Source organism: Rhinolophus sinicus, linkage group LG14 (genome assembly GCF_036562045.2).
Source record: "Rhinolophus sinicus isolate RSC01 linkage group LG14, ASM3656204v1, whole genome shotgun sequence".
Classification (NCBI taxonomy): domain Eukaryota; kingdom Metazoa; phylum Chordata; class Mammalia; order Chiroptera; family Rhinolophidae; genus Rhinolophus; species Rhinolophus sinicus.
Window position 1 is genome coordinate 26,578,174 of NC_133763.1, and position 21,635 is coordinate 26,599,808.

Consider the following 21,635-nt stretch of genomic DNA (forward strand, 5'->3'; position numbering starts at 1 on the left):
ATCTCAAGACCCATCCATATGGTCCCATATAGACTATTTCATCTTTTCTAATGGCAGAATAGTATTCCGTTGTGTATATATACCACAACTTCTTTATCCACTCTTCTATCGAAGGACACTTTGATTGTTTCCATGTCTTGGCCACCGTAAATAAAGCTGCAGTTAATTGGAGCACATATGTCTTTTCAGATTTTTGGGGTAGATATCCAGGAGAGGGGTTGCTGGGTAATATGGTAATTCTATTCTTAATTTTTTGAGGAAACTTCACACTGTTTTCCATAGTGGCCACACCAATCTGCATTCCCACCAACAGTGTATGAGGGTTCCCTTTTCTCCATGGCCTCTCCAACACTTGTTACTATTTGTCTTATTGGTGTTAGCCATTCTAACTTGGGAGAGGTGATATCTCATCGTGGTTTTTATTCGCATTTCTCTGATGATTATTGATGTTTAGCATTTTTTCATATGTCTACTTGCCATTTGTATGTCCTCTTTGGAGAAATGTCTCTTCAGGTACTCTGCCATTTTTTAATTGGATTGTTTGTTTTTTTGTTGTTGAGTTGTATGAGTTCCTAATATATTTTGGATATTAGCCCCTAATCGGAGATGTACTTTGCAAAAATCTTCTCCATTTGGTTGGTTGCCTCTGTATTTTGTAGAAGATTTATTTTGATGTGCAGAATTTTTTAGTTTGATATAGTCCCATTCATTTATTTGAGCCTTTACTTCCCTTGAATTTGGAGTAAATTCATAAAATGCTCTTTGAACCCAAAGTCCATAAGTTTAGTACCTATGTTTTCTTCTAAGCAGTTTATTGTTTCAGGTCTTATGTTTAGGTCTTTGATCCATTTTGAGTTAAGTTTGGACATGGTGACAGTTAGCAGTCTAGTTTCATTCTTTTGCATGTGAGTTTCCAATTCACCTAGCACCTTTATTATAGAGGATTTCTTTGCTCTATTGTATGGTTTTGGCTCTTTTGCCAAAAATTACCTGTCCATATTTATGTGGGTTTATTTCTGAGTTTTCAATTATATTCCATTGGTCTGTGTGTCTGTTTTTCTAACAGTACCATACTGTTTTGATTATTGTTGCTTTATAGTACAAGCTGAAGTCAGTGAGTGCGATACCTCCAGCATTGTTCTTTTTTCTTAGCATTGCTTTGTCTATTTGAGGTGTTTTATGGTTCCATACAGATCTGATGATTTTTTGTTCTATTTGTTTGAAAAATGCCATTGGAATTTGATACAGTTTGCATTAAATCTGTGTATTGCTTTGGGTAATAAGGACATTTTAACTGTGTTCATTCTTCCAATCTAGGAACATGGAATGTCTTTCCATTTCTTTGTGTCTTCTTCAATTTCTTTTAAAAATGTCTTACAGTTTTTATTATATAGGTCTTTCACATGCTTGGTTAAGTTTATTCCTAGGTATTTTACTTTTTTGTTGCAATGCAAAAGGAATTGTTTTTTTAATTTCTTTTTCTGAGGTTTCATTGTTGGTGTATAGGAATGCAATGGACTTTAGTACATTGATTTTGTAGCCTGCAACTTTACTGTATTCGTTGATTATTTCTAATAGCTTTTTGGTGGAGTCTTTAGGATTTTCTATATATAGCATCATGTCATCAGCAAAAAGTGACTATTTAACTTCTTCATTCCCAATTTGGATGTCTTTTATTTCTTTCTCTTGCTGGTTGCTCTGACTAGGACTTCCCATACTATGGTGAAAAGCAGAGGTGATGGAAACAGTCCTGTCCTGTTCCTGAAGATAGATCAAAGGGCTTCAGTTTTGCACCTTCAATTATGATGTTATCTGAGGAGCTGTCATATATATAGCCTTGTAAGGAATAGAATATATAAAGGTCTGCCTGGGAACATTTGGGGATGTAAACTCTCACAGTGGCTGGTGTATGTGCTTGGCCTTGGAAGGACTGGCTACCCTCCCAAAGACCAAGAAAATACTTATAGGATGTGGAGCCTGGCCTTCGCCTTGACGCAGGTGGGCCGACCTCCTTGACGCCTGGCCTTCACCTTGACGCAGGTGGGCCATCTAATCTCGTACCAAGGACTGGCCCCGGCTCCTAGCCAGATCCGAGACCAATTCCTTGTGTTGCTGACACATATGCTTATTGGTTCCTTGCCACTGTTGTTAGTGAAGTCCTCAAAACCCCAGAAAACCGAGGCAGGCACAGTAGTTGTTGTTCCCGGGCTGCCTCGGCTGCTGCAAGATATTCCGCCCGTGCTGATGACTTTACTTGACTGGGATTTGCCCATGCTGATGAAGGGCCGGTGCTGTTTCTATGACGCTAATTGACTAGGCCCTGGTGGTATGATGAATTGCCTCCTTGCTTGTTAGTGGTATGATGATATATCCCCCTAATCTCTGTCTTGTCTTACTTACTTTCACTTTGTAATAAAACTCTTTAACCCCTTCATCCCGGCTTGTGGTGGTGTGTCTTGTGTATCGGGCCTTGAAATTAAGTCCGTGCACAGCAATCGATAATACTTATCGATACAAATTGGCGTAGTCGGCAGGACATGCACGACCACCGAAACAAGGCCCCTGTTTAAAAAGAAAAGTGAAGTGACTTGTGTACCTTGTGATGTTCCCAGATGGGAAGATCCTAAGTTTGCTTCGCTGGCTAAGGAACGGGCAATAGGGATGGTTTAAGTGAAAACTGGGATGGCAAGTTACAGACTGCCAACCCCCTCTGTTGCTTGAAGTGTTGAAGACTGTTCCTATAGAAAAAGGAGGGGAATTGGTTGCCATAGCAAGGTGAGAGTGTGTTCTGCTTACTGCTTATCGCCACATGTGTCAACGTGTTAATACCTCAGTTGAAGAAAAATGTAATCTGGAAAAAGAGAATACTAATTTACGAGGCAGGATGGCCATGCTACAGTGTCAAAACTATATTTTAGGTGATCAGGCCTGTGGCTATCAAATGGGAGCTGAGAAAGCTGCTGTATGGTGTGCTCAATACAAATATAAAAAAGGAGAGGTAGAGTGACTCCCCGTGAAGTGCACGCAGTGATCGCCTAGGCCAAGGCCGACTGGGACCCTGATAAATGGGATGGAGATATTTGGGATGATACTGATGATGAGGTAGATTGGGGAGACTTGGAGGAGGAAGCCAGGAGATATGATGAGGAAAAACATCCCCCGGCTTTACAGGTGAAGCCTCTGCAGCGTAGACAGGAGAAGATCTCCAATGAATGGACAAAGGGAGTTTTTAGTAATTAATGAAGACTTCTCCCAACAAGAAATTAATGATATCTTATTCAAATTTTCCCAAAATTCGGGAGAGAAATTGCTTGAAAGGATGATTGGAATTGCTGATCCTGGGGCAGGCAGTATTAATATAGATAGTGTGGATGCCCCCCGCTTTATTACCATTTCTACAACCTATGTTCAGGCAGCCATCCATGATCACCAACACGCGGGAGGTGCAATGACCACTTGATTAGCGCTAGCGGCCCGCGGATGTACAGCCCAATATGCTTCTGATACTTCCTGGCCGGTTGAGACAGGGCCCTGGTACACCATAGGGATGGCATGCACCATCTGAAGGGGGAGGCAATGAAAACTGCAGTCATGCTAGGACAGGCCGATCAGTATCTGACAGGCCCCATAACCGCCTACCATCCCAACCTAATTGTACAGACTGCCCCTCCTGCTTACAAGCACATAATGATGACTGCTATTAGCAGAAACTGGGCAACCAGTCGAGCAAATCTTAGAAAAGATGTCAGAAGTAGGAGATATGGGAGAATGGAATAAGGAAAAGCAAAATGCCACTGACAATAGAGGAAAGCCCAATAATTTTGGTGGACCCAGCAACAGCAATCAGGTCCCCAGAAAAGAAATGTTTCAAGCCTTATTAAAGGCCGCGATGAGCCTGGACAAATTGGATGGCATTTCCACCAAAGATACATGGTTGTTGTACAAGGAGAAAATAAAGTGAGCCAACTGGGTAGAAATCCAACAGACTGAGACTGAACCCATTCCCCTTTCGGTTCCTTCCCCCTCTGCCCCACCTGCTGGAATCTATCCCTTTGAAGATTTGTGTAAATTTGGATAGGATGGAAGCCAAGCTTCGTGTATCCCACAGATTAAGGAAATACACCGATGGGACTACCATCGTGTACAAATAACACTTCATTGGAAAAAATGATTCACTACAGTGGCTAATGCACTTGTGGATACTGGAGTGGAGGCCTCTTTAATTTATGGGAACCCAGGCAAATTTAAAGGAACCCCAATTACTATTTCAGGTCTTGGTGGTCATGAAATTCCAGCTAAACAAATTAAGGTGATAATGAGCATTGGTGATTTGCCCCGCCAAGAATATTCGTTGGTAGTAGTCCCCATTCCTGAGTATATAATTGGCATTGATATTTTAAGGGGAATGTCCCTTAAACTACAAGATGGGACTTATCATTTTGCAATCACAGCTTTGCAAATGCATTCTGTTGTAGTAGGCAAATTACTCATTGACCCCATTCACCTCCCGGAGCCCACAAAGATTATCAGGAGCAAACAATATCGTATCCCGGGTGAACATAATGAAATAACTCAAACCATTAAAGATTATGTTAATGCTGGTGTAATAATTCCAACTGCTTCAGCTTGGAACAACCCAATCTGGCCAGTAAGGAAGTCAGAGGGGTCTTGGAGATGACAGTAGATTATAGGGAGCTGAACAAAGTCACTCCCCCACTGACGGCTGCCGTACCAGACACTATCACTTTGATTGAGCGTATTCAGTCTCATCCTGGTGCTTGGTAGCTGCTATTGATCTGGCTAACGCTTTCTTTACTATTCCCATTGATCCATCCCAATGGGAACAATTTGCCTTCAGCTGGCAGGGGTGTCAATTTACCTTTACTAGTTTGCCCCGAGGCTACAAACATAGCCCTACCATTTGCCATCGACTATGGCTGAACATTTGGATGAATGTGACGTTGTTCACCCCTCAGTTTTAATCACTCATTATATAGATGATATCTGAATCCAAGCTTCCACTGAAGATTCTGTAAGATATTGTTTAGAACAAATTGTAGAACATTTGACAAAGAAAGGTTGGGAAATTAACCCTGACAAAATCCAGGGGCCAGCCCAGGAAGTCAAGTTCTTAGGAATACATTGGAATTTTGGGCATAGGGCCATCCTTCCGAAAGCCTGGCAGAAAATTTTAGACTTTGCAACACCCCAGAATAAGGAGGCTCAAAAATTTATAGGCCTTTTTGGCTATTGGATAAATCATATTCCTCATTTAGGTCAGATTTTATAACCTCTGTACAGAGTTACAAGGAAGAAATATAAATTTGACTGGGGAGCTGAGCAGGATAAGGCATTTGAAGCAGCAAAAGCTGCAATCCAAGCAGCCTTTGATCTCTGGCCAATCAGAGAGGCACCCTTAGAATTAATGGTTACTGTGGACGCCGGGTATGCTAACTGGAGCTTATGACAAAAGCAGGATGCCAAGCGAGTCTCTCTAGGGTTTTGGGCACAAAAATTACCAGAGGTTGGACAGAGTTATACTCCCTTTGAACAACAGTTACTCGCTGCTTACTGGGCACTAACTAAAACTGAACAGTTAATGGTGGGACATGAGGTGGCTTTATGGCCCCGAATTCCTATTAGGCAGTGGATTATGAGTGACCCAGTGTCCCATAAGATTGGACATGCCCAAGAAGCCAGTATTATTAAATGGAAATGATATATACAAAATAGAGCCAAAACAGGCCCAGCTGGAATATTATCTCTACATGAGTTAGTTATTGAGGCCCCAATTACCAATGATGATTTCCAACCGATAGCCATCGAAAGAACTGAATCTCCTGTAGTATATAATCATGGATATAATTCCCTTTCTGCCGAACAAAAGAGACATGCCTGGTTTACTGATGGCTCTGCCAAATATATCGGCAATGCTCGGTACTGGAAAGCTGTAGCCTGTAACCTTATCACCAAAATAGTGTTAGAAACTAGTGGAGAAGGGAAAAGTAGCCAATGTGCTGATCTGCAAGCCACTTATCAAGCTATGAACTTGGAAAAGGATGGACAGTGCCACATTTTCACTGACTCTTGGGCTGTGGCCAAAGGTCTGGGCCCCTGGATGCCTAGATGGAAAAAGGACCGTTGGAAAATCTATGACAAGGATTTATGGGGTGCTGATACATGGAAAGAAATTTGGGAGATTGCAAAAACCTCTAACCTCTCTGTGTTTCATGTAGGTGCACATGCTAAAAAAAACCTCGGTGGAACGTGAGTATAACGTTGATGTAGATCGCCTCACAGCAATTGCTGAAGTAGAGTGTTCCACCCCTATAAGTAAAGAAACTCTGGCACTTGCTCGATGGATCCACCAAAAGACAGTTAATGGTGGGACATGAGGTGGCCTTATGGCCCCGAATTCCTATTAGGCGGAACGCTGGTTCCGCTGCTATGCACAGGTGGGCACAGGACAGAGGCATAAGTGTTCCTCTGTCTTGATTTAAAGAGCACTAAGGAACAATGCACCACTTGCCAATTGGATGAAAAACACCCCTTACCAAAAATAGTCACTGGAGAATTATTGCGGAGGCAGGCTCCAGCTCAAATTTGGCAAATTGATTATATTGGGCCCTTGCCCCCCTCCAAAGGGTGTCGTTATATTTCTACCTGTGTAGACACTTATTCAGGAGTTCTGATCGCCTGTGCATACAAGCGTGCCACGCAGCTTAATACAATTAAAACTCTTGATATTCTTACCTTATATTATGGAATACCTCTACAAATTCAAAGTGATAATGGGTCCCATTTTAAAGGTAAAGAGATTACTAACTATTGTGAGAAAAACAACATTCAGTAGATCTATCATATCCCCTATTATCCACAAGCCACAAGCAGCTGGCTTAATTGAGCGCATAAATGGGTTGTTGAAAGAAAAATTACGCAAAATGGGCTCCATTGCTGGGTTCCATTCATATTACAAGCGGAAAGATCATCTTTTTACAGCCCTACAAGAACTCAATAATCACGCTCTCAGTACAGGAGGTACTCCCTTATCTAGAATGATGACTCCCAATTTGCAAATACAAAAGATCCATACTTTCCCAACACTGCACTGGTGGGCAGTCCACCCTGTGGGGAGCCATGGTTACAGCTAATTGCAAGCCTTAATGGCTCAGTTAATGTATAACCGGTTTTTGCTCCTGCGGCATTGTCTTTGCCTGCACCTGGAGGGTGCTTACAAGCCGTTGAGGTATGAGGTGGGAACGGCCAGTTTCAAGACATAGTGATGCTAATCAGGATAATTGATGGATTCTGTCATGGGACAATCGTTTTGGGGAGTTTCAATGATTATGTAAGTTTCTGGGAAAAAGTTAAAAATCAACTGTTAATGATGTAATGCATTTTTGTGATTGTGAGCTTGCACGTACTCAAAAGGTATAAATTCAGCAGAGAAAATAAACCTGGTGCTTCAGGACCACTGAAGACCGGCCGCATTAGCATTTGTGTGAGTGCCCTCTTTCATTCCCACTCCCCTTGTCAGGAACCGTTCGACTCGTGGCGGCTGGCTCGCCACAAGTGGCGCCCGAACAGGGACCTGAATATAGGGGTAATAGTGAGGAACATCGCGTGGCAAGAGCCCGGCTCGTATTAGAGCTTATCAGTGGATGCGCGGTGAGTAAGGCACTGTCCCCTCGGTCGAATGAGTGTGTGAGTGAGTGATAGCTCCACGACTTTGTGTTACGGAGCTTGATTGGGCCCCAATCTGCGGTTCCAGTTCTGTCATACAGCATAACAGCGACTGGGCTTTACGGTCCACCTGTCCGGGGATTTATACTGGAGCGCCTCTAGCTAAGACAGATTTAGTCCCGCGAGGGGCACGGCCAAAAGGGCACCTGATTGATCCTTTGTTTGAAAGAAGGACCGAGTTAGGGAAAAGGATGGGTCTCGCAACCAGCAAGGACCTGTATATTAGAGGACTTAGGAAGTTGCTTGCCGCTCGCGGTAGTCGTGTAAGCCGAGAGCAGTTAGATAAATTCTTAGACTTTGTAAAAGAAGTCTGTCTGTGGTTTCCTGAGGAAGGAACAGTCAGCTTGGAAACCTGGCAGAAAGTGGGAGAACAATTACAGAATTTTTATACTGCCCATGGACCGCAGCAGGTCCCGCTTGAAACATTTGGGCTATGGACTTTAATTCGAGATTGTTTAGACCTAAAACATGAAGGATGTAAATTAGAGAAAGTGAAACAAGCTGGCAATGAGGAAGAAGGGAACACCAAAGTGTTAGAAGGAATTCTCAAAGTAAAGAAAGAGCCTGTTAGTCAGGAATTTCCTGACGATATATGGGAAAACCTGGACCCTAAAGATCAGGAAGAATTAGAGGATGAGGCTGCCAAGTGTGATAAGGAGAAATATCCCCCTGTTGTGGCTATGGCCCAAGAAGAGGGACCGACATCTGATGCTCTTCTTACAATGTCAGAACAGATTAAAAAGATTCAGGGACAATTAATAGAACTAAAGGTTTCAAAAAATGAGGGAAACGGTCCTCGAGGCTCACAAGTCTCTTGTAGAGATCCCTGGAATCCGGGGAGAGGGGATCCTCCTTTTGATCCTTCAGCACCGCCCCCCGATGAGACTGGAGTGTGGGACCCTCCATTACAGCCTCCTGTCTGGGATATGCCTACACAGCCTCCACCGGGTTATGTTAAACCGGGATCTGATTCCTTTGATGTAAAATCGCCACTTCAAATGGCTTGTGAACAAGCACATAGGCAAGGGGAATCTACGGAACAGTTTGGGGTCTATCCTATTTTTGATAGAATTGACAGGAGAATGGGAAACAGAGTTTGGCATTGGGAGCCATTTCAATGGAAGGAAATAAAAGAGTTAAAAGAAGCTTGTGTGCAGTATGGACCCATAGCTCCTTTCACCATGGCAATTTTAGACGCTTTGTCAGGAGAGGCAACTCCCCCTGAGGATTGGAAACATATTGCCCATGCCTGCCTTTCTGGGGGCGATTACCTTTTGTGGAAATCAGAATTTTATGAGAATTGCAAGAAAAAGGCTAATCAGAATGCCTTGCGGCGAGTTCCCATTACTTTTGAAATGCTAGCAGGTGAAGGGATATACGCTAATTTAGAAAACCAAATGGGTTTTGTCCCGGGCGCCTATGCACAAACTTCTGTAGTGGCCAAGGATGCATGGCGAATACTGCCTGATACCTCCCGTAAAGAGGAGCATGTATCTCAGATAAGACAGAGACCTTCCAAGATTTTGTGTCTCGCCTTACCACCACAGCCGGAAGGATTTTTGGGACGTCAATTGCTACCCAGTCCTTTATAATGCAGCTTGCCTATGAAAATGCCAATTCGGCATGTCAAGCTGTTATTAGGCCAATTAGGAAGAAAGGAAACTTATCTGATTACATTCGCCTGTGCACTGATGTGGGCTTCTCTTTTACCCAGGGAATAGCGATAGCAGCTGCTCTTCAGGGAAAGCCTATGAGGGAAGTGCTATATCAACAGGCAAGACTTAATACAGGGAATCGTACTGGAGCATGTTTTACTTGCGGGAAAAGGGGACATCGAGCAGCCCAATGCCCAGACAAGGGAGAAACTGAGAATGCAGCTGCTCCTGCTAAGAAACCTCCAGATGTCTGCCCTAAATGCAGAAGAGGGAAACATTGGGCTAATGAGTGTAAATCTAGGACAGATAAAGATGGAAAACCGATTCAGGGAAACTGGGTGAGGGGCCAGCCCCAGGCCCCGAATCAGCAATGTTATGGGGCTCTGCAGGTTCCCGAGCAGAAAGGGAACGAACCTCAGAAAGGAAATACATCACAGATTTATTCCGGGCCACCTCAGGCAGCGCAGGATTGGACTTGTGTTCCACCGCCGACATCGTATTAACTCCTGAAATGGGAATGCAAGCCCTACCCACAGGGGTTTTTGGGCTGCTGCCGCCAAAAACCATTGGGCTTTTATTAGGGAGAAGTAGTACGACCATGAGGGGAATTCAAGTTTCCCCGGGAGTTATTGATGAGGATTTTACCGGAGAAATTAAGATTATGGTTCATTCACCCCTGACTATTTCCAATATTCCCTCTGGAACTCGGATTGCCCAATTAATAATTTTGCCTAGAATGAAAATAGGGAAAAGTAGACAAGACCAAGAACGAGGAGATCGAGGCTTTGGTTCCTCGGATGTATATTGGGTTCAAGAAATAAAGAAAGATCGACCTGTTTTACAGCTTAAGATTGCTGGGAAAGATTTTCAAGGGCTTTTAGATACTGGAGCCGATGTATCTTGCATATCTGCGCAACATTGGCCATCTAATTGGCCGATGCAAAGTACGAGTACAAGCCTGCAAGGTATCGGTCAGTCTCACGCCCCACAGCAAAGTAGTAATTTGTTATCATGGCAGGATGATGATGGTCATCAAGGAACATTTCAGCCTTATATTATTCCCGGTTTGCGGTGAATTTGTGGGGACGTGATATTATGAGCAATATGGGAGTTTATCTTTACAGCCCGAGTGTTCAAGTTACTCAGCAGATGTTTGATCAGGGCTTCTTCCGGAAAGGCTTAGGGAGCGCAGGACAAGGACGTCAGGAACCTATATCGCCCAATCCCAATTTACAGAGGACAGGTTTGGGGTATTTTCCCCAGGGGTCATAGATTTACCTGTACTCCACCAAAAAGCAGCAGAGGCAATAACTTGGAAATCTGATACGCCTGTGTGGATAGATCAATGGCCCTTACTAAAGAAAAATCTTGGCCGCTCAAGCGCTAGTACAGGAGCAGCTTGAACAAGGCAACATAACTGAATCAACCTCTCCTTGAATTCACCCATTTTTGTAATTAAGAAAAATCAGGAAATGGAGATTGTTACAGGATTTAAAAAAAGTAAATGAAACTATAAAAGTTATGGGGGCTTTGCAACCAGGATTACCTCATCCCTCTGCCATACCAAAAGACACTTATAAAATAGTCTTGGATTTGAAGGATTGTTTTTATACTATTCCCCTTCATCCGCAAGATTGCAAAAGGTTTGCTTTTAGTGTCCCTAGTCCAAATTTTCAAGAGCCAATGAGGAGATATCAGTGGCGGGTTCTTCCCCAGGGTATGGCAAACAGCCCCACCTTGTGTCAGAAGTTTGTTAGTGAAGCAATTGATAACACCAGACAACAATTTCCTTCTGTGTATATCATTCATTATATGGATGACATCTTGTTGGCTTGTAAGAAAGAAGGAATGTTATTAGCCTGCTTTATAAATATGAAGAAGAACCTTCTGGCTTCAGGTCTTATTATTGCACCTGAGAAAGTACAGAGAAGTGAGCCTTACTCTTACTTGGGATTTCAGTTATTTGCTCAACATTTTTCCCCTCAAAAGATAGAACTCAGAAAAGATCATCTTAAGTCTCTTAATGATTTTCAAAAGCTGTTGGGAGATATTAATTGGCTGCGTCCTTCTTTGGGACTAACTACTGGAGATCTTAAACCATTGTTTGAAATTTTAAAAGGGGATTCTGATCCAACCTCTCCCAGGTCTCTTACTGAGCCTGCACGAAGCGCTCCTTAAAGTAGAGAAGCTATCCAGGAACAACATGTTTCCTTCCTTGATTATGATAAATCTTTGGATGTGTATGTATTAAGTACTAAGCATACACCCACTGCAGTTTTGTGGCAAGAAGGGCCACTTAGATGGATACATCTTCCTGTGACTGCTCAGAAAAATCTTACTCCTTATTATGAATTTGTGGCTAGTTTAATTCAAGAAAGTCGCTTAGAAGCTAGAAAATATTATGGAAAAGAGCCAGATTCTATTGTTGTTCCCTTTACAAAAATCCAAATTCAAGGTTTGATGCAGTTTACTGATAGCTTTCCTGTTGCATTGGCTGGTTTTACAGGAACATTGGACAATCATTATCCCAAGCATAAATTGCTTCAATTTTTTCAGCATCATGCTCCTATTTTTCCTTCGGTTGTGTCACATGCTCCTCTTCCTGCTGTACTTAATATTTTTACTGATGGATCTAGTAATGGTGTAGCTGTCTATGCACTCAATGATAAGGTCATCAAAAGAGTGCAGACACCTCCAGCCTCAGCTCAAATAGTTGAGCTTCGAGCAGTTCATATGGTATTGCTTGACTTTGCTTCCCAGTCTTTTAATTTATTCTCTGATAGCCATTATGTGGTCCGTGCTATCCAAAATTTAGAAAAAGTACCTTTTATTAGTACCAGTAATCCTGTTATCCAGGATTTGTTTTTTCAGGTAGAGCAGGCCATTCAGCTGCGCTGTAAAAAATTTTATATTGGCCATATTAGAGCTCATTCTAATCTTCCAGGCCCTTTGGCCTCAGGAAATCAAATTGCAGACTCTGCTACTCAGCTTGTTGCCTTAACTCGAATAGAGAAAGCACAAAAGGCTCATAGCCTCCACCATCAAAATAGTCAGAGCCTAAGATTGCAGTATAAAATAACCAGAGAAGCAGCACGTCAAATAGTAAAACAGTGTCCAGATTGTTCACATCTTCTGCCTGTGCCTCATTATGGAGTCAACCCTCGAGGCTTACGTCCTAATGATTTATGGCAAATGGATGTGACTCATATACCTGAATTTGGAAAGTTAAAATATGTTCATGTTTCCATTGACACCTTCTCTGGGTTCGTTGTGCCTTCCGTTCAAACAGGAGAAGCCACATCTCATGTTATTAGACATTGTCTTGCTGCATTTGCCATGATTGGAACTCCTAAAAAACTTAAAACAGACAATGGCTCATGTTATACCAGCAAAAAATTTGCTCTATTTTGCCAGCAATTTTCGATCGATCATGTTACTGGCATTCCTTACAATCCCCAAGGACAAGGGATTGTTGAACGTACTCATGGAACATTAAAAATCAATTTACAAAAAATAAAAAAGGGGGAGTTATACCCCCTGACACCTCATAATTATTTGTCTCATTCTCTCTTTATTCAAAATTTTTTGACCTTGGATGCCCATGGTAAGAGTGCTGCGGAGCGCTTTTGGCATCCTTCTGCAGCCCCTCAGGCTTTGGTTAAATGGAAAGACCCACTTATGGGCTCCTGGCATGGCCCAGACCCAGTCCTCGTATGGGGCCGAGGACATGTTTGTGTTTTTCCACAGGATGCAGAAGGCCCTCGGTGGCTGCCAGAAAGATTGGTGCGACATGTGGACCCTCAGCCCATTGATGATGTTGCTGATGCTTTGCCAAGAGACAGCGGAACCTGATCAGACGTATTGGGCTTATGTACCCGATCCACCTATTCTTCATCCTGCTATTTGGGAAGGTCCGGAAATTCCAGTATATGTCAATGATGCTCATGCCTTAGGATTGCCTTCTGATGGACATATGAAACAGCATTTGGAAAAGAATTTCACTTACAATGGCATAGGTTTGGGATTGCCTATTTGTATTGCAAAAATTAGCTCCATGATTGGGTGTTTGCGTAGTTCCCCTGTCACTATGCATATTGATGATTCTTTAATTGGATGGACTGTTCGTCTTAACATGCTAGGCGACTGGTTCGGGGGACGCAAAGTAAAACTGCCCATCCCTCCATCACGTCCATCTTGTGCTAAACAGCTGAAATTGAATGTTGAGACTGTTCCGTGGAGAGCTTGCCGTGGTAGTGATCCTGTTCGTTATGACATCCCTGGAACAGGCAGATACATCATTGACTGGTCGAGAAACAACCGGTCCGGACGGACCCGTGAATTGATTTCTGGACTATGGAGTTCTGATATGCAGTATCAGCAAAATTCATTATGGAGACTTTTGGGAGCAATGGATAAAGTTGAAACCTGGCTCTCCCTGCCTATGAAGGTTTTGGAAGATGGAACTGAAAGTTGGGATACTGTTACTAAATCTGTTAATATATCTGCTTGTGTTCCCTCCCCTTATGCTTTATTGATTGGAAATATTAGTGTACATTTTGTGGAAAATCAATTTAATGTGTCTTGTAATAATTGTATTCTGACTAATTGTGTTTCCTGGGTACCCTCGGGAACCCAAGTTATGATTTTAAAGCAGCCCTCGTTTGTAATGCTTCCTGTTAACATTTCTGGACCCTGGTATGCTGAAAGAAGTTTACAGATTTTTAAAGAAATTGAGTATGCCTTGAGTAGACAAAAACGGTTTATTGGACTTCTAATTGCAGGAATTATGGCTTTGGTTACTATAATTGCCACTGCAGCTACAGCGGCTGTTGCTCTTTCTCAAACCATTCAGAATGCTCAGTATGTAAATACCCTTTCTAAGAATGTTTCTTTAGCCTTGGGAACCCAAGAGGCTATTGATGAGAAATTGGAACAAAAGGTGAATGCCCTTTATGATACCGTTCAGTATATGGGAGATGTTATTCATGGTATGAAGGTTAAATCTCATCTAGAGTGTCATCCAGAATATCATTGGATTTGTGTTACCTCCAAAGAATATAATAATAGTCAGTATGATTGGAATCGAGTTCGTTTGCATCTTCAGGGTATTTGGCATAATGCTAATTTATCTCTGGATATGTTTAGACTTCATGATGAGATTCAGAGTTTGAGAGAAGCTGAACCTTTGAAATTCGATGCTGCTCAAGCTGCCTCTAATTTTGTTACTGTTTTGAAGAATGCTTTTCCTTCTTTGCCTACAATCACCCATTCGATTACATTATTTCTCACTTTGGGTATTTGTATTTGCTTGGCTCTGTGCTTGTTCCCACTCCTTGTTAAGTGTTTTGTTAATGGCATGCTAGACATGCGTACTGATATTCATCATCTAAAGCTTAAGGCAAAACCTTAGCAGTTCCTCCCCTGAGCATTCCGACGGACGGGTTAGCCAAAGACGGGTAAGTACTTGGGCACCACTTCAGAAGGGCCACATTTAGGCCCTTAAGTGAAAAATCTTCTGAAGTTGGCCTCCCGGGGCACCTAAGACAGGCGCCGTCTCCTCGCCATTCCGGCTGGATGGAAATTGCTCTTAATAAATAAAAAAGGGGGAGATGTGGGGAGCCATGGTTACAGCTAATTGCAAGCCTTAATGGCTCAGTTAATGTATAACCGGTTTTTGCTCCTGCGGCATTGTCTTTGCCTGCACCTGGAGGGTGCTTACAAGCCGTTGAGGTATGAGGTGGGAACGGCCAGTTTCAAGACATAGTGATGCTAATCAGGATAATTGATGGATTCTGTCATGGGACAATCGTTTTGGGGAGTTTCAATGATTATGTGAGTTTCTGGGAAAAAGTTAAAAATCAACTGTTAATGATGTAATGCATTTTTGTGATTGTGAGCTTGCACGTACTCAAAAGGTATAAATTCAGCAGAGAAAATAAACCTGGTGCTTCAGGACCACTGAAGACCGGCCGCATTAGCATTTGTGTGAGTGCCCTCTTTCATTCCCACTCCCCTTGTCAGGAACCGTTCGACTCGTGGCGGCTGGCTCGCCACACCACCCCAATGCCCAAGCCCCATATGTGGGCACTACTGCATCTGCAGGGTATGATTTACATAATGTTGAAGAAATCTGGCTAGATCCTAATACTAGCCAAACAGTCCCCACCAGAATTGGAATTCAAATTCCTAAGGGTTACTATGGTCAGATTGCTGCCAGGGCCAGCCTGGCACAGAAGGGAGTCCAAATCATGGCTGGAGTCATTGATACAGACTATGTGGGAGAAATAAAGATTTTACTGCATAATGTCTCAAAAGAAACCTTGCACTTTCTCCCAGGCACCAGGATCACTCAAATATTAATCATTCCATGTGTCTCCACTGGCTTTTGGGAGAAGTTAGATACTCCTCCTAATGCTATCACACAATATGGAGGCTTTGGCTCAACAGATTATGTGGCTGGTACCAAAGTTTGGGCCAGAAAACACACCACTGACCCTCCGAGGGCTGGAGAGGTCATAGCCCAAGGAGACAACATATAGTAATTGTCATGTTCCCTGGGCTAGATCAACCTGAAATGTATCCTACTAACCAATTGTTTTTACGATAGTAGCTCCTGATTTATGGCGGCCTAGTCTGGACCTGTTTCCTGGTTGAAGCTTAGATGCCTGGCATACCTGTGCAGCAACTCAGTCATACAAGCCCAGTCACATTCTATTGGAGATGGCGGAATAAAACTATCCCACGCACACAAGATAACTACACCTGCAAAGAAAACCAACCATGTATTATAGCTAATGGAACTATAAGAGCCACAAACCTCACCGGATGGATAGGAGACCACAACCCATATCGTTTTGCTTTCTCTGGACCTCCACCCATTAATATAACTATTACTGCACATGTAAATATGTCATGTTGGCAACAAAATTCCACCGATTTTTACGAAAAACCGGGATTAAATTGGAAACAACCCCACCGATGGGTTAATATGGCAACAGGCCACGCAGTTGCCTATAACCATACTTTTTCTGTACAGACTTCTCAATCTATCCTTTGTAGTAATGCAACCCCAATTGAAAATTGAACCATGTGGGGAGATTTTCTCTGGCTTTCTGTTGCTCGGCCTCGAAATAACATTCCCCAACTTGTACCTGTACCCCGTACCTGTAGTAATGTTTCTGTTGCCGCTAAAAACGACCTAATTCATTTCAACATTTCATTTCCTGAGTTACCTGATTGTAACCGTCGCCGCCGAGCCTGGTATGATACCCTGCTGGGTGGCCTCGGTTCTGGATTTGGTATTGCCAATTCAATTGACCTAGAAGACTAGGCCAGCCGTCTTCGGCAGACTGGCTCAGATACAGCTGAGGCAGTCACCCTGAATGCACAATGGTTACCCACTACTATTACACCCCATTCTAATACCTTAAAATATCAACAACAAATGCTACAAATTTTCAATACTACTAATATAGATACCTACATCGTGGAACTTAACATTAGCAAGTTATTTGATTGGACTAGATGCTCCTTACAAATGTAATATACCTTAATCCAAAAAGAAGAAGCACAGCACGTAGTAACACAAGGAGACTCCTACACGTGGAGATCTATGTTCCCCATTCCAAAGTATGCTTGGATAGCAAAAGCCAAGCCGAATGTTACGTGCACCTCTAGATGGTGTAGCTGCACTGTAACTTGTTATATACCTGTAATAACTAACCTGCTATGCTCTTTTCATGTTCTGCCCATTATCAAGGGTAATTATTTTTTACAGACACGCATTGAAGGCACCCATATAGGTAATAATAATAATAGTACTTATAAGCTTACAGATTGTATATCTTCAGATAAAGGCTTTGCATGTAATGGTTTATTTTGAATGATAGAACCCTGTTTACTTTCTCACTCTGTTAATCTATGTACTCTAACGATTTTTCCCATAGCCAATTTCTCTGTCCTATATGAAATAGAGCCACAGCATATATGCCTTGCTAGCTCTAATGCTGCCGAACTAGCCGCCATGGGATTACCCTCCCCTTTCTCGGGATGTCTGCAGCATCTCGAGTTGCTCCACTGGAACGGTGATCTAGTCTATTTAGTCTAGTCCCGATCTAGAGGCTAATGTATCCCTTACTTGGATCCCCCGGCGGCTACAGCCTCCTGCTACCTATATACACTTGTCCTTGGCTCGGATATTACAGAACTCTCAACTATTGCAAACCCACATAGATCACAATGCCCAGTCCCTCGTTGAACATCGGATTATGACTCCCATTGTCAGTAATAAATCAAAGGGCCTCTCACATATTATAACCCAAGACTCCAATCATCATTGGTATGATTTTCTATTCACCAGCACAACCGCGCATAAGTATTTTAATGCAATATTAACTCCCCTATTAATCATTGTGAGCATTTTACTATTATGTATATACAACTGTTGGATGTACTGTTGCATACAAAAAATACACACTGCATTCATGTTTCAAAACTGCTATGTAAACTATGCTTATGCCCCCACGCAGCCCTAGGGACAAATTGTAAGGAATAGAATATATAAAGGTCTGCCTGGGAACATTTGGGGATGTAAACTCTCACAGTGGCTGGTGTATGTGCTTGGCCTTGGAAGGACTGGCTACCCTCCCAAGGACCAAGAAAATATTTACAGGATATGGAGCCTGGCCTTCTCCTTGGCACAGGTGGGCCAAGCTCCGATACATCTAATTTCGTACCAAGGACTGGCCCCGGCTCCTAGCCAGATCCGAGACCAGTTCCTTGTGTTGCTAACAGGAGCTTATTGGCCAAGAGTTTATTGGCTCCTTGCCGCTGTTGTTAGTGAAGTCCTCAAAACTCCAGAAAGCCGAGGCAGGCACAGTAATTGTTGTTCCCCGGGCCGCCTCAGCTGCTGCAAGATATTCCGCCCATGTTGATGACTTTACTTGACTGGGATTTTGCTCACGTTGATGAAGGGCCGGTGCTGTTTCTGCGCATGATGTTTCGCCCGTGCTATTGAAGGACCGGTGCTGTTTCTACGACGCTAATTGACTGGGCCCTGGTGGTATGAAGAATTGCCTCCTTGCTTGTTAGTGGTATGATGATATATCCCCCTAATCTCTGTCTTGTCTTACTTACTTTCACTTTGTAATAAAACTCATTAACCCCTTCATCCCAGCTTGTGGTGGTGTGTCTTTTGTATCGGGCCTTGAAATTAAGTCCGTGCACAGCAAGCAATAATACTTATCGATACAAGCCTTTATTATGTTAAGGCATTTTCCTTCTATACCTATTTTATTAAATGTTTTAATCATAAATAGATGTTGCATCTTGTCAAACACTTTTTCTGCATCTTTGATATAGTCATATGATTTTTGTCCTTTATTTTGTTTACGTGGTGTATCACACTGATCGATTTTTGTATGTTGAACCATCCTTGTGCCCCTGGGGTGAACCCCACTTGGTCATGACATATAATCTTTTTAAATCATTGTTGCATTCAATTTGCTAGAAGTTTGTTGAGAATTTTTGTATCTGTATTCATCAGAGATAGTGGTCTGTAATTTTCTTTTTTGTGTGTTACCCTTACCAGGCCTCATAAAATTAGTTAGAGAGTATTGTCTCTTTTTCCATTTTTTGGAACAATTCAAGTAGGACTAGTATTAGATCCTCTTTGACTGTGTGGTAAAATTAACTGGTAAAGCCATCTATTCCCAGACTTTTGCTGTTTGGAAGGTTTCGGATAACTGATTCAATTTCCTTCTGGTGATCGATCTATTCAGATTTTCCAATTATTTGTGATTCAGCCTAGGAAGCGTATATGTTTCTAAGAACTTTTCCATTTCTTCTAGGTTATTTAACTTGGTGGCATATAGTCCTTCATAGTATTCTTGGATGATCCTTTGTATTTCTGTGGCATCTGTGATCACTTCTCATCTTTCATTTTGATTTTGTTTATTTGTGTCTTTTCTCTTTTTATCTTAGTGAGTTAGCCAAGGGTTTGTCAAAATTGTTAATCTTTTCAAAGAACAGATTTTGAAATCTTTTCTTTGTCACATTAATTTTTTCTATTGTCTTTTTTTCTCTATTTCATTTAGTTCTGCTCTGACTTTTATTATTTCCTTCCTTCTGCTGACTTTGGGTTTCATTGGTTCTTCTTTTTCTAGTTTTTTAAGATGTAACATTAGATTATTTACTTGGGCTTTTTCTTGTTTCTTGAGATAGTCCTGTCATGATGTAAATTTCTCTTTTAAAACTGATTTCAGTGTATCCCAAAAATTTGGGTGGGATGTATTTTCATTCTCATTTGTTTCTATGTATCTTTTGATCTTTCCTCTTATTTCTTCTTTGACCCAGTTGTTCTTTTATTTGTGGTTTTCCCTGCTTTCTTTTTACAGTTGATATCCAATTTCAAAGCCTTGTGATTAGAGAATATGCTTGGTATGACTTCAGTCTTCTTAAGTTTGCTGAGGCTCAATTTATGTCCCAATATCCTTGAGAATATTTCATGTACACTAGAAAATAATTTAGTCTCATGTTCTAATATGAAGTTCTCTATAAATGTCAATATGTCCATTTTATCTAATGTTCTATTTAAGGATATTTATTTTTCTATTTTCTGTTTGGATGATCTATCCATAGTTGTCAATGATGTATTTAGGTCCCCTACTATCATTGTGCTTTGGTCAGTTTTTCCCTTTAGTTCTGTTATTAGTTGCTTGGTATATTTTGGTGCTCCCCAATTGGGGGCATAAATATTGGTGACTGTTAGGTCTTCTTGTTGTATAGTCCCCTTTATCATAATGAAATGTCCATCTTTGTCTCTTGTTATCTTTTTTATTCTGAAATCTGTTTCATCTGATATCAGTATGATACAAATGCTTTTCTCTGGGGACCATTTGCTTGGAGTGTGTATTTCCACCCTTTTACTTTGGGTGTATATTTTTCCTTGTAGCTGAGATGTGTCTCTTGGAGGCAGCATATGGTTGGGTTAATTTTTTGATCCAATCTGGTACTCTGTGCCTTTTTATTAGTGAGTTCAGTCCCTTTACATTTAGGGTGATTATTGATATGTGAGGATTGCCTATCATTCTATTTTGGTTTTCTGGTAGGACTGTGTATTATTTCTTTGTCTTTTTGTTGCTATTATTTCTGTACGGTGGTATTCTATGATTTTCCCCTCTGATTCTTCTTTTATAATTTTATGTATTTGAGTTCTGGATTTTTTTGAGTGGTTACCGTTAAGTTTATATAAAAGAAATTTCATATTTAGAGTATTCCATTTTCTTCAACACGCTTACTTTCTCCATTTCCTTAATGCCCATTCAGACCTATACTTTTCCCGCTCTATGTTTTTGTTGTCACAAATTATCCCTGTTTATGCTGTGACTTGATTCCTGTGCTGCAATAGCAAGTCATCTTTTTCCTTTTGTTCCTTAAGTGCTGTTTTTTTCCTTCTTTACCCTGTATTTTATGTATTAGTGTATAGTGTCTTATTTCATGTAGGGGTTGCCGTTTCCTGCTTCTGTCTGTCTGTTCATAATACTACTCATGGTTTTGTATACTTTTGCTTTTTTGTTTCAGGTTAAATAGCCTCCTTCAGTATTTCTCGTAGTGCAGGTTGTGTGTTAGAAAATTCCCTCAGCTTCTGTATGTCTGGAAAGGACTTATTTCTCCTTCATATCTAAAGGATAGCTTTTCTGGATATATTATTTTTGCTCACAATTACTCTTTTTCAATAGTTTGAATATTTGAGTCCACTCTCTCCTGGTTTGTACAGTGTTTGCTGAAAAATGTGATGATCTAATAGGCTTTCCATTGTAATTTACTGTCTTCTTTTCCCTGGCTGCAGTGAGGATTTTTCTTTGTTGTTAATTTTTGACAGCTTTAATACAATGTGCCTTGGAGAAGGCCCGTTGGGATTGAGCTAATTAAGTGTTCTATTTGCTTCTTGGATTCAAAGATCCAGTTCTTTCCACAAGTTTGTGAACTTTTCATAGACTATTTATTTAATTTATTTGAATATACTCTCAGTTCCTTTCTCCATTTCTTCTCCTTCTGTTATGTCCATTGGTTTTGCTCTTTCTGATGGACTCAGAAAGTTCTTTCATTTCTTTTGTCTCAAGTCTCTCTCTTCTTTGACCTGTGTCATTTCCAGATTTCTATCTTCAATGTCACTGATTCTTTCCTCCATCTTGTCAGTTCTACTACCTAAGCTGGCTATTTCATTCTTCATTTCTT

General features: G+C 41.6%; 1 protein-coding gene across 1 annotated transcript; it reads left to right on the top strand.

Annotated features, from left to right (window-relative positions):
• Window positions 1–13,485: 13,485 nt before the first annotated feature.
• Window positions 13,486–14,808, top strand: LOC141568490 (endogenous retrovirus group K member 7 Env polyprotein-like). Its single transcript, XM_074318624.1, has one exon. It carries the CDS (start codon window positions 13,486–13,488, stop codon window positions 14,806–14,808), a length of 1,323 nt encoding a protein of 440 aa, XP_074174725.1.
• Window positions 14,809–21,635: the final 6,827 nt, after the last annotated feature.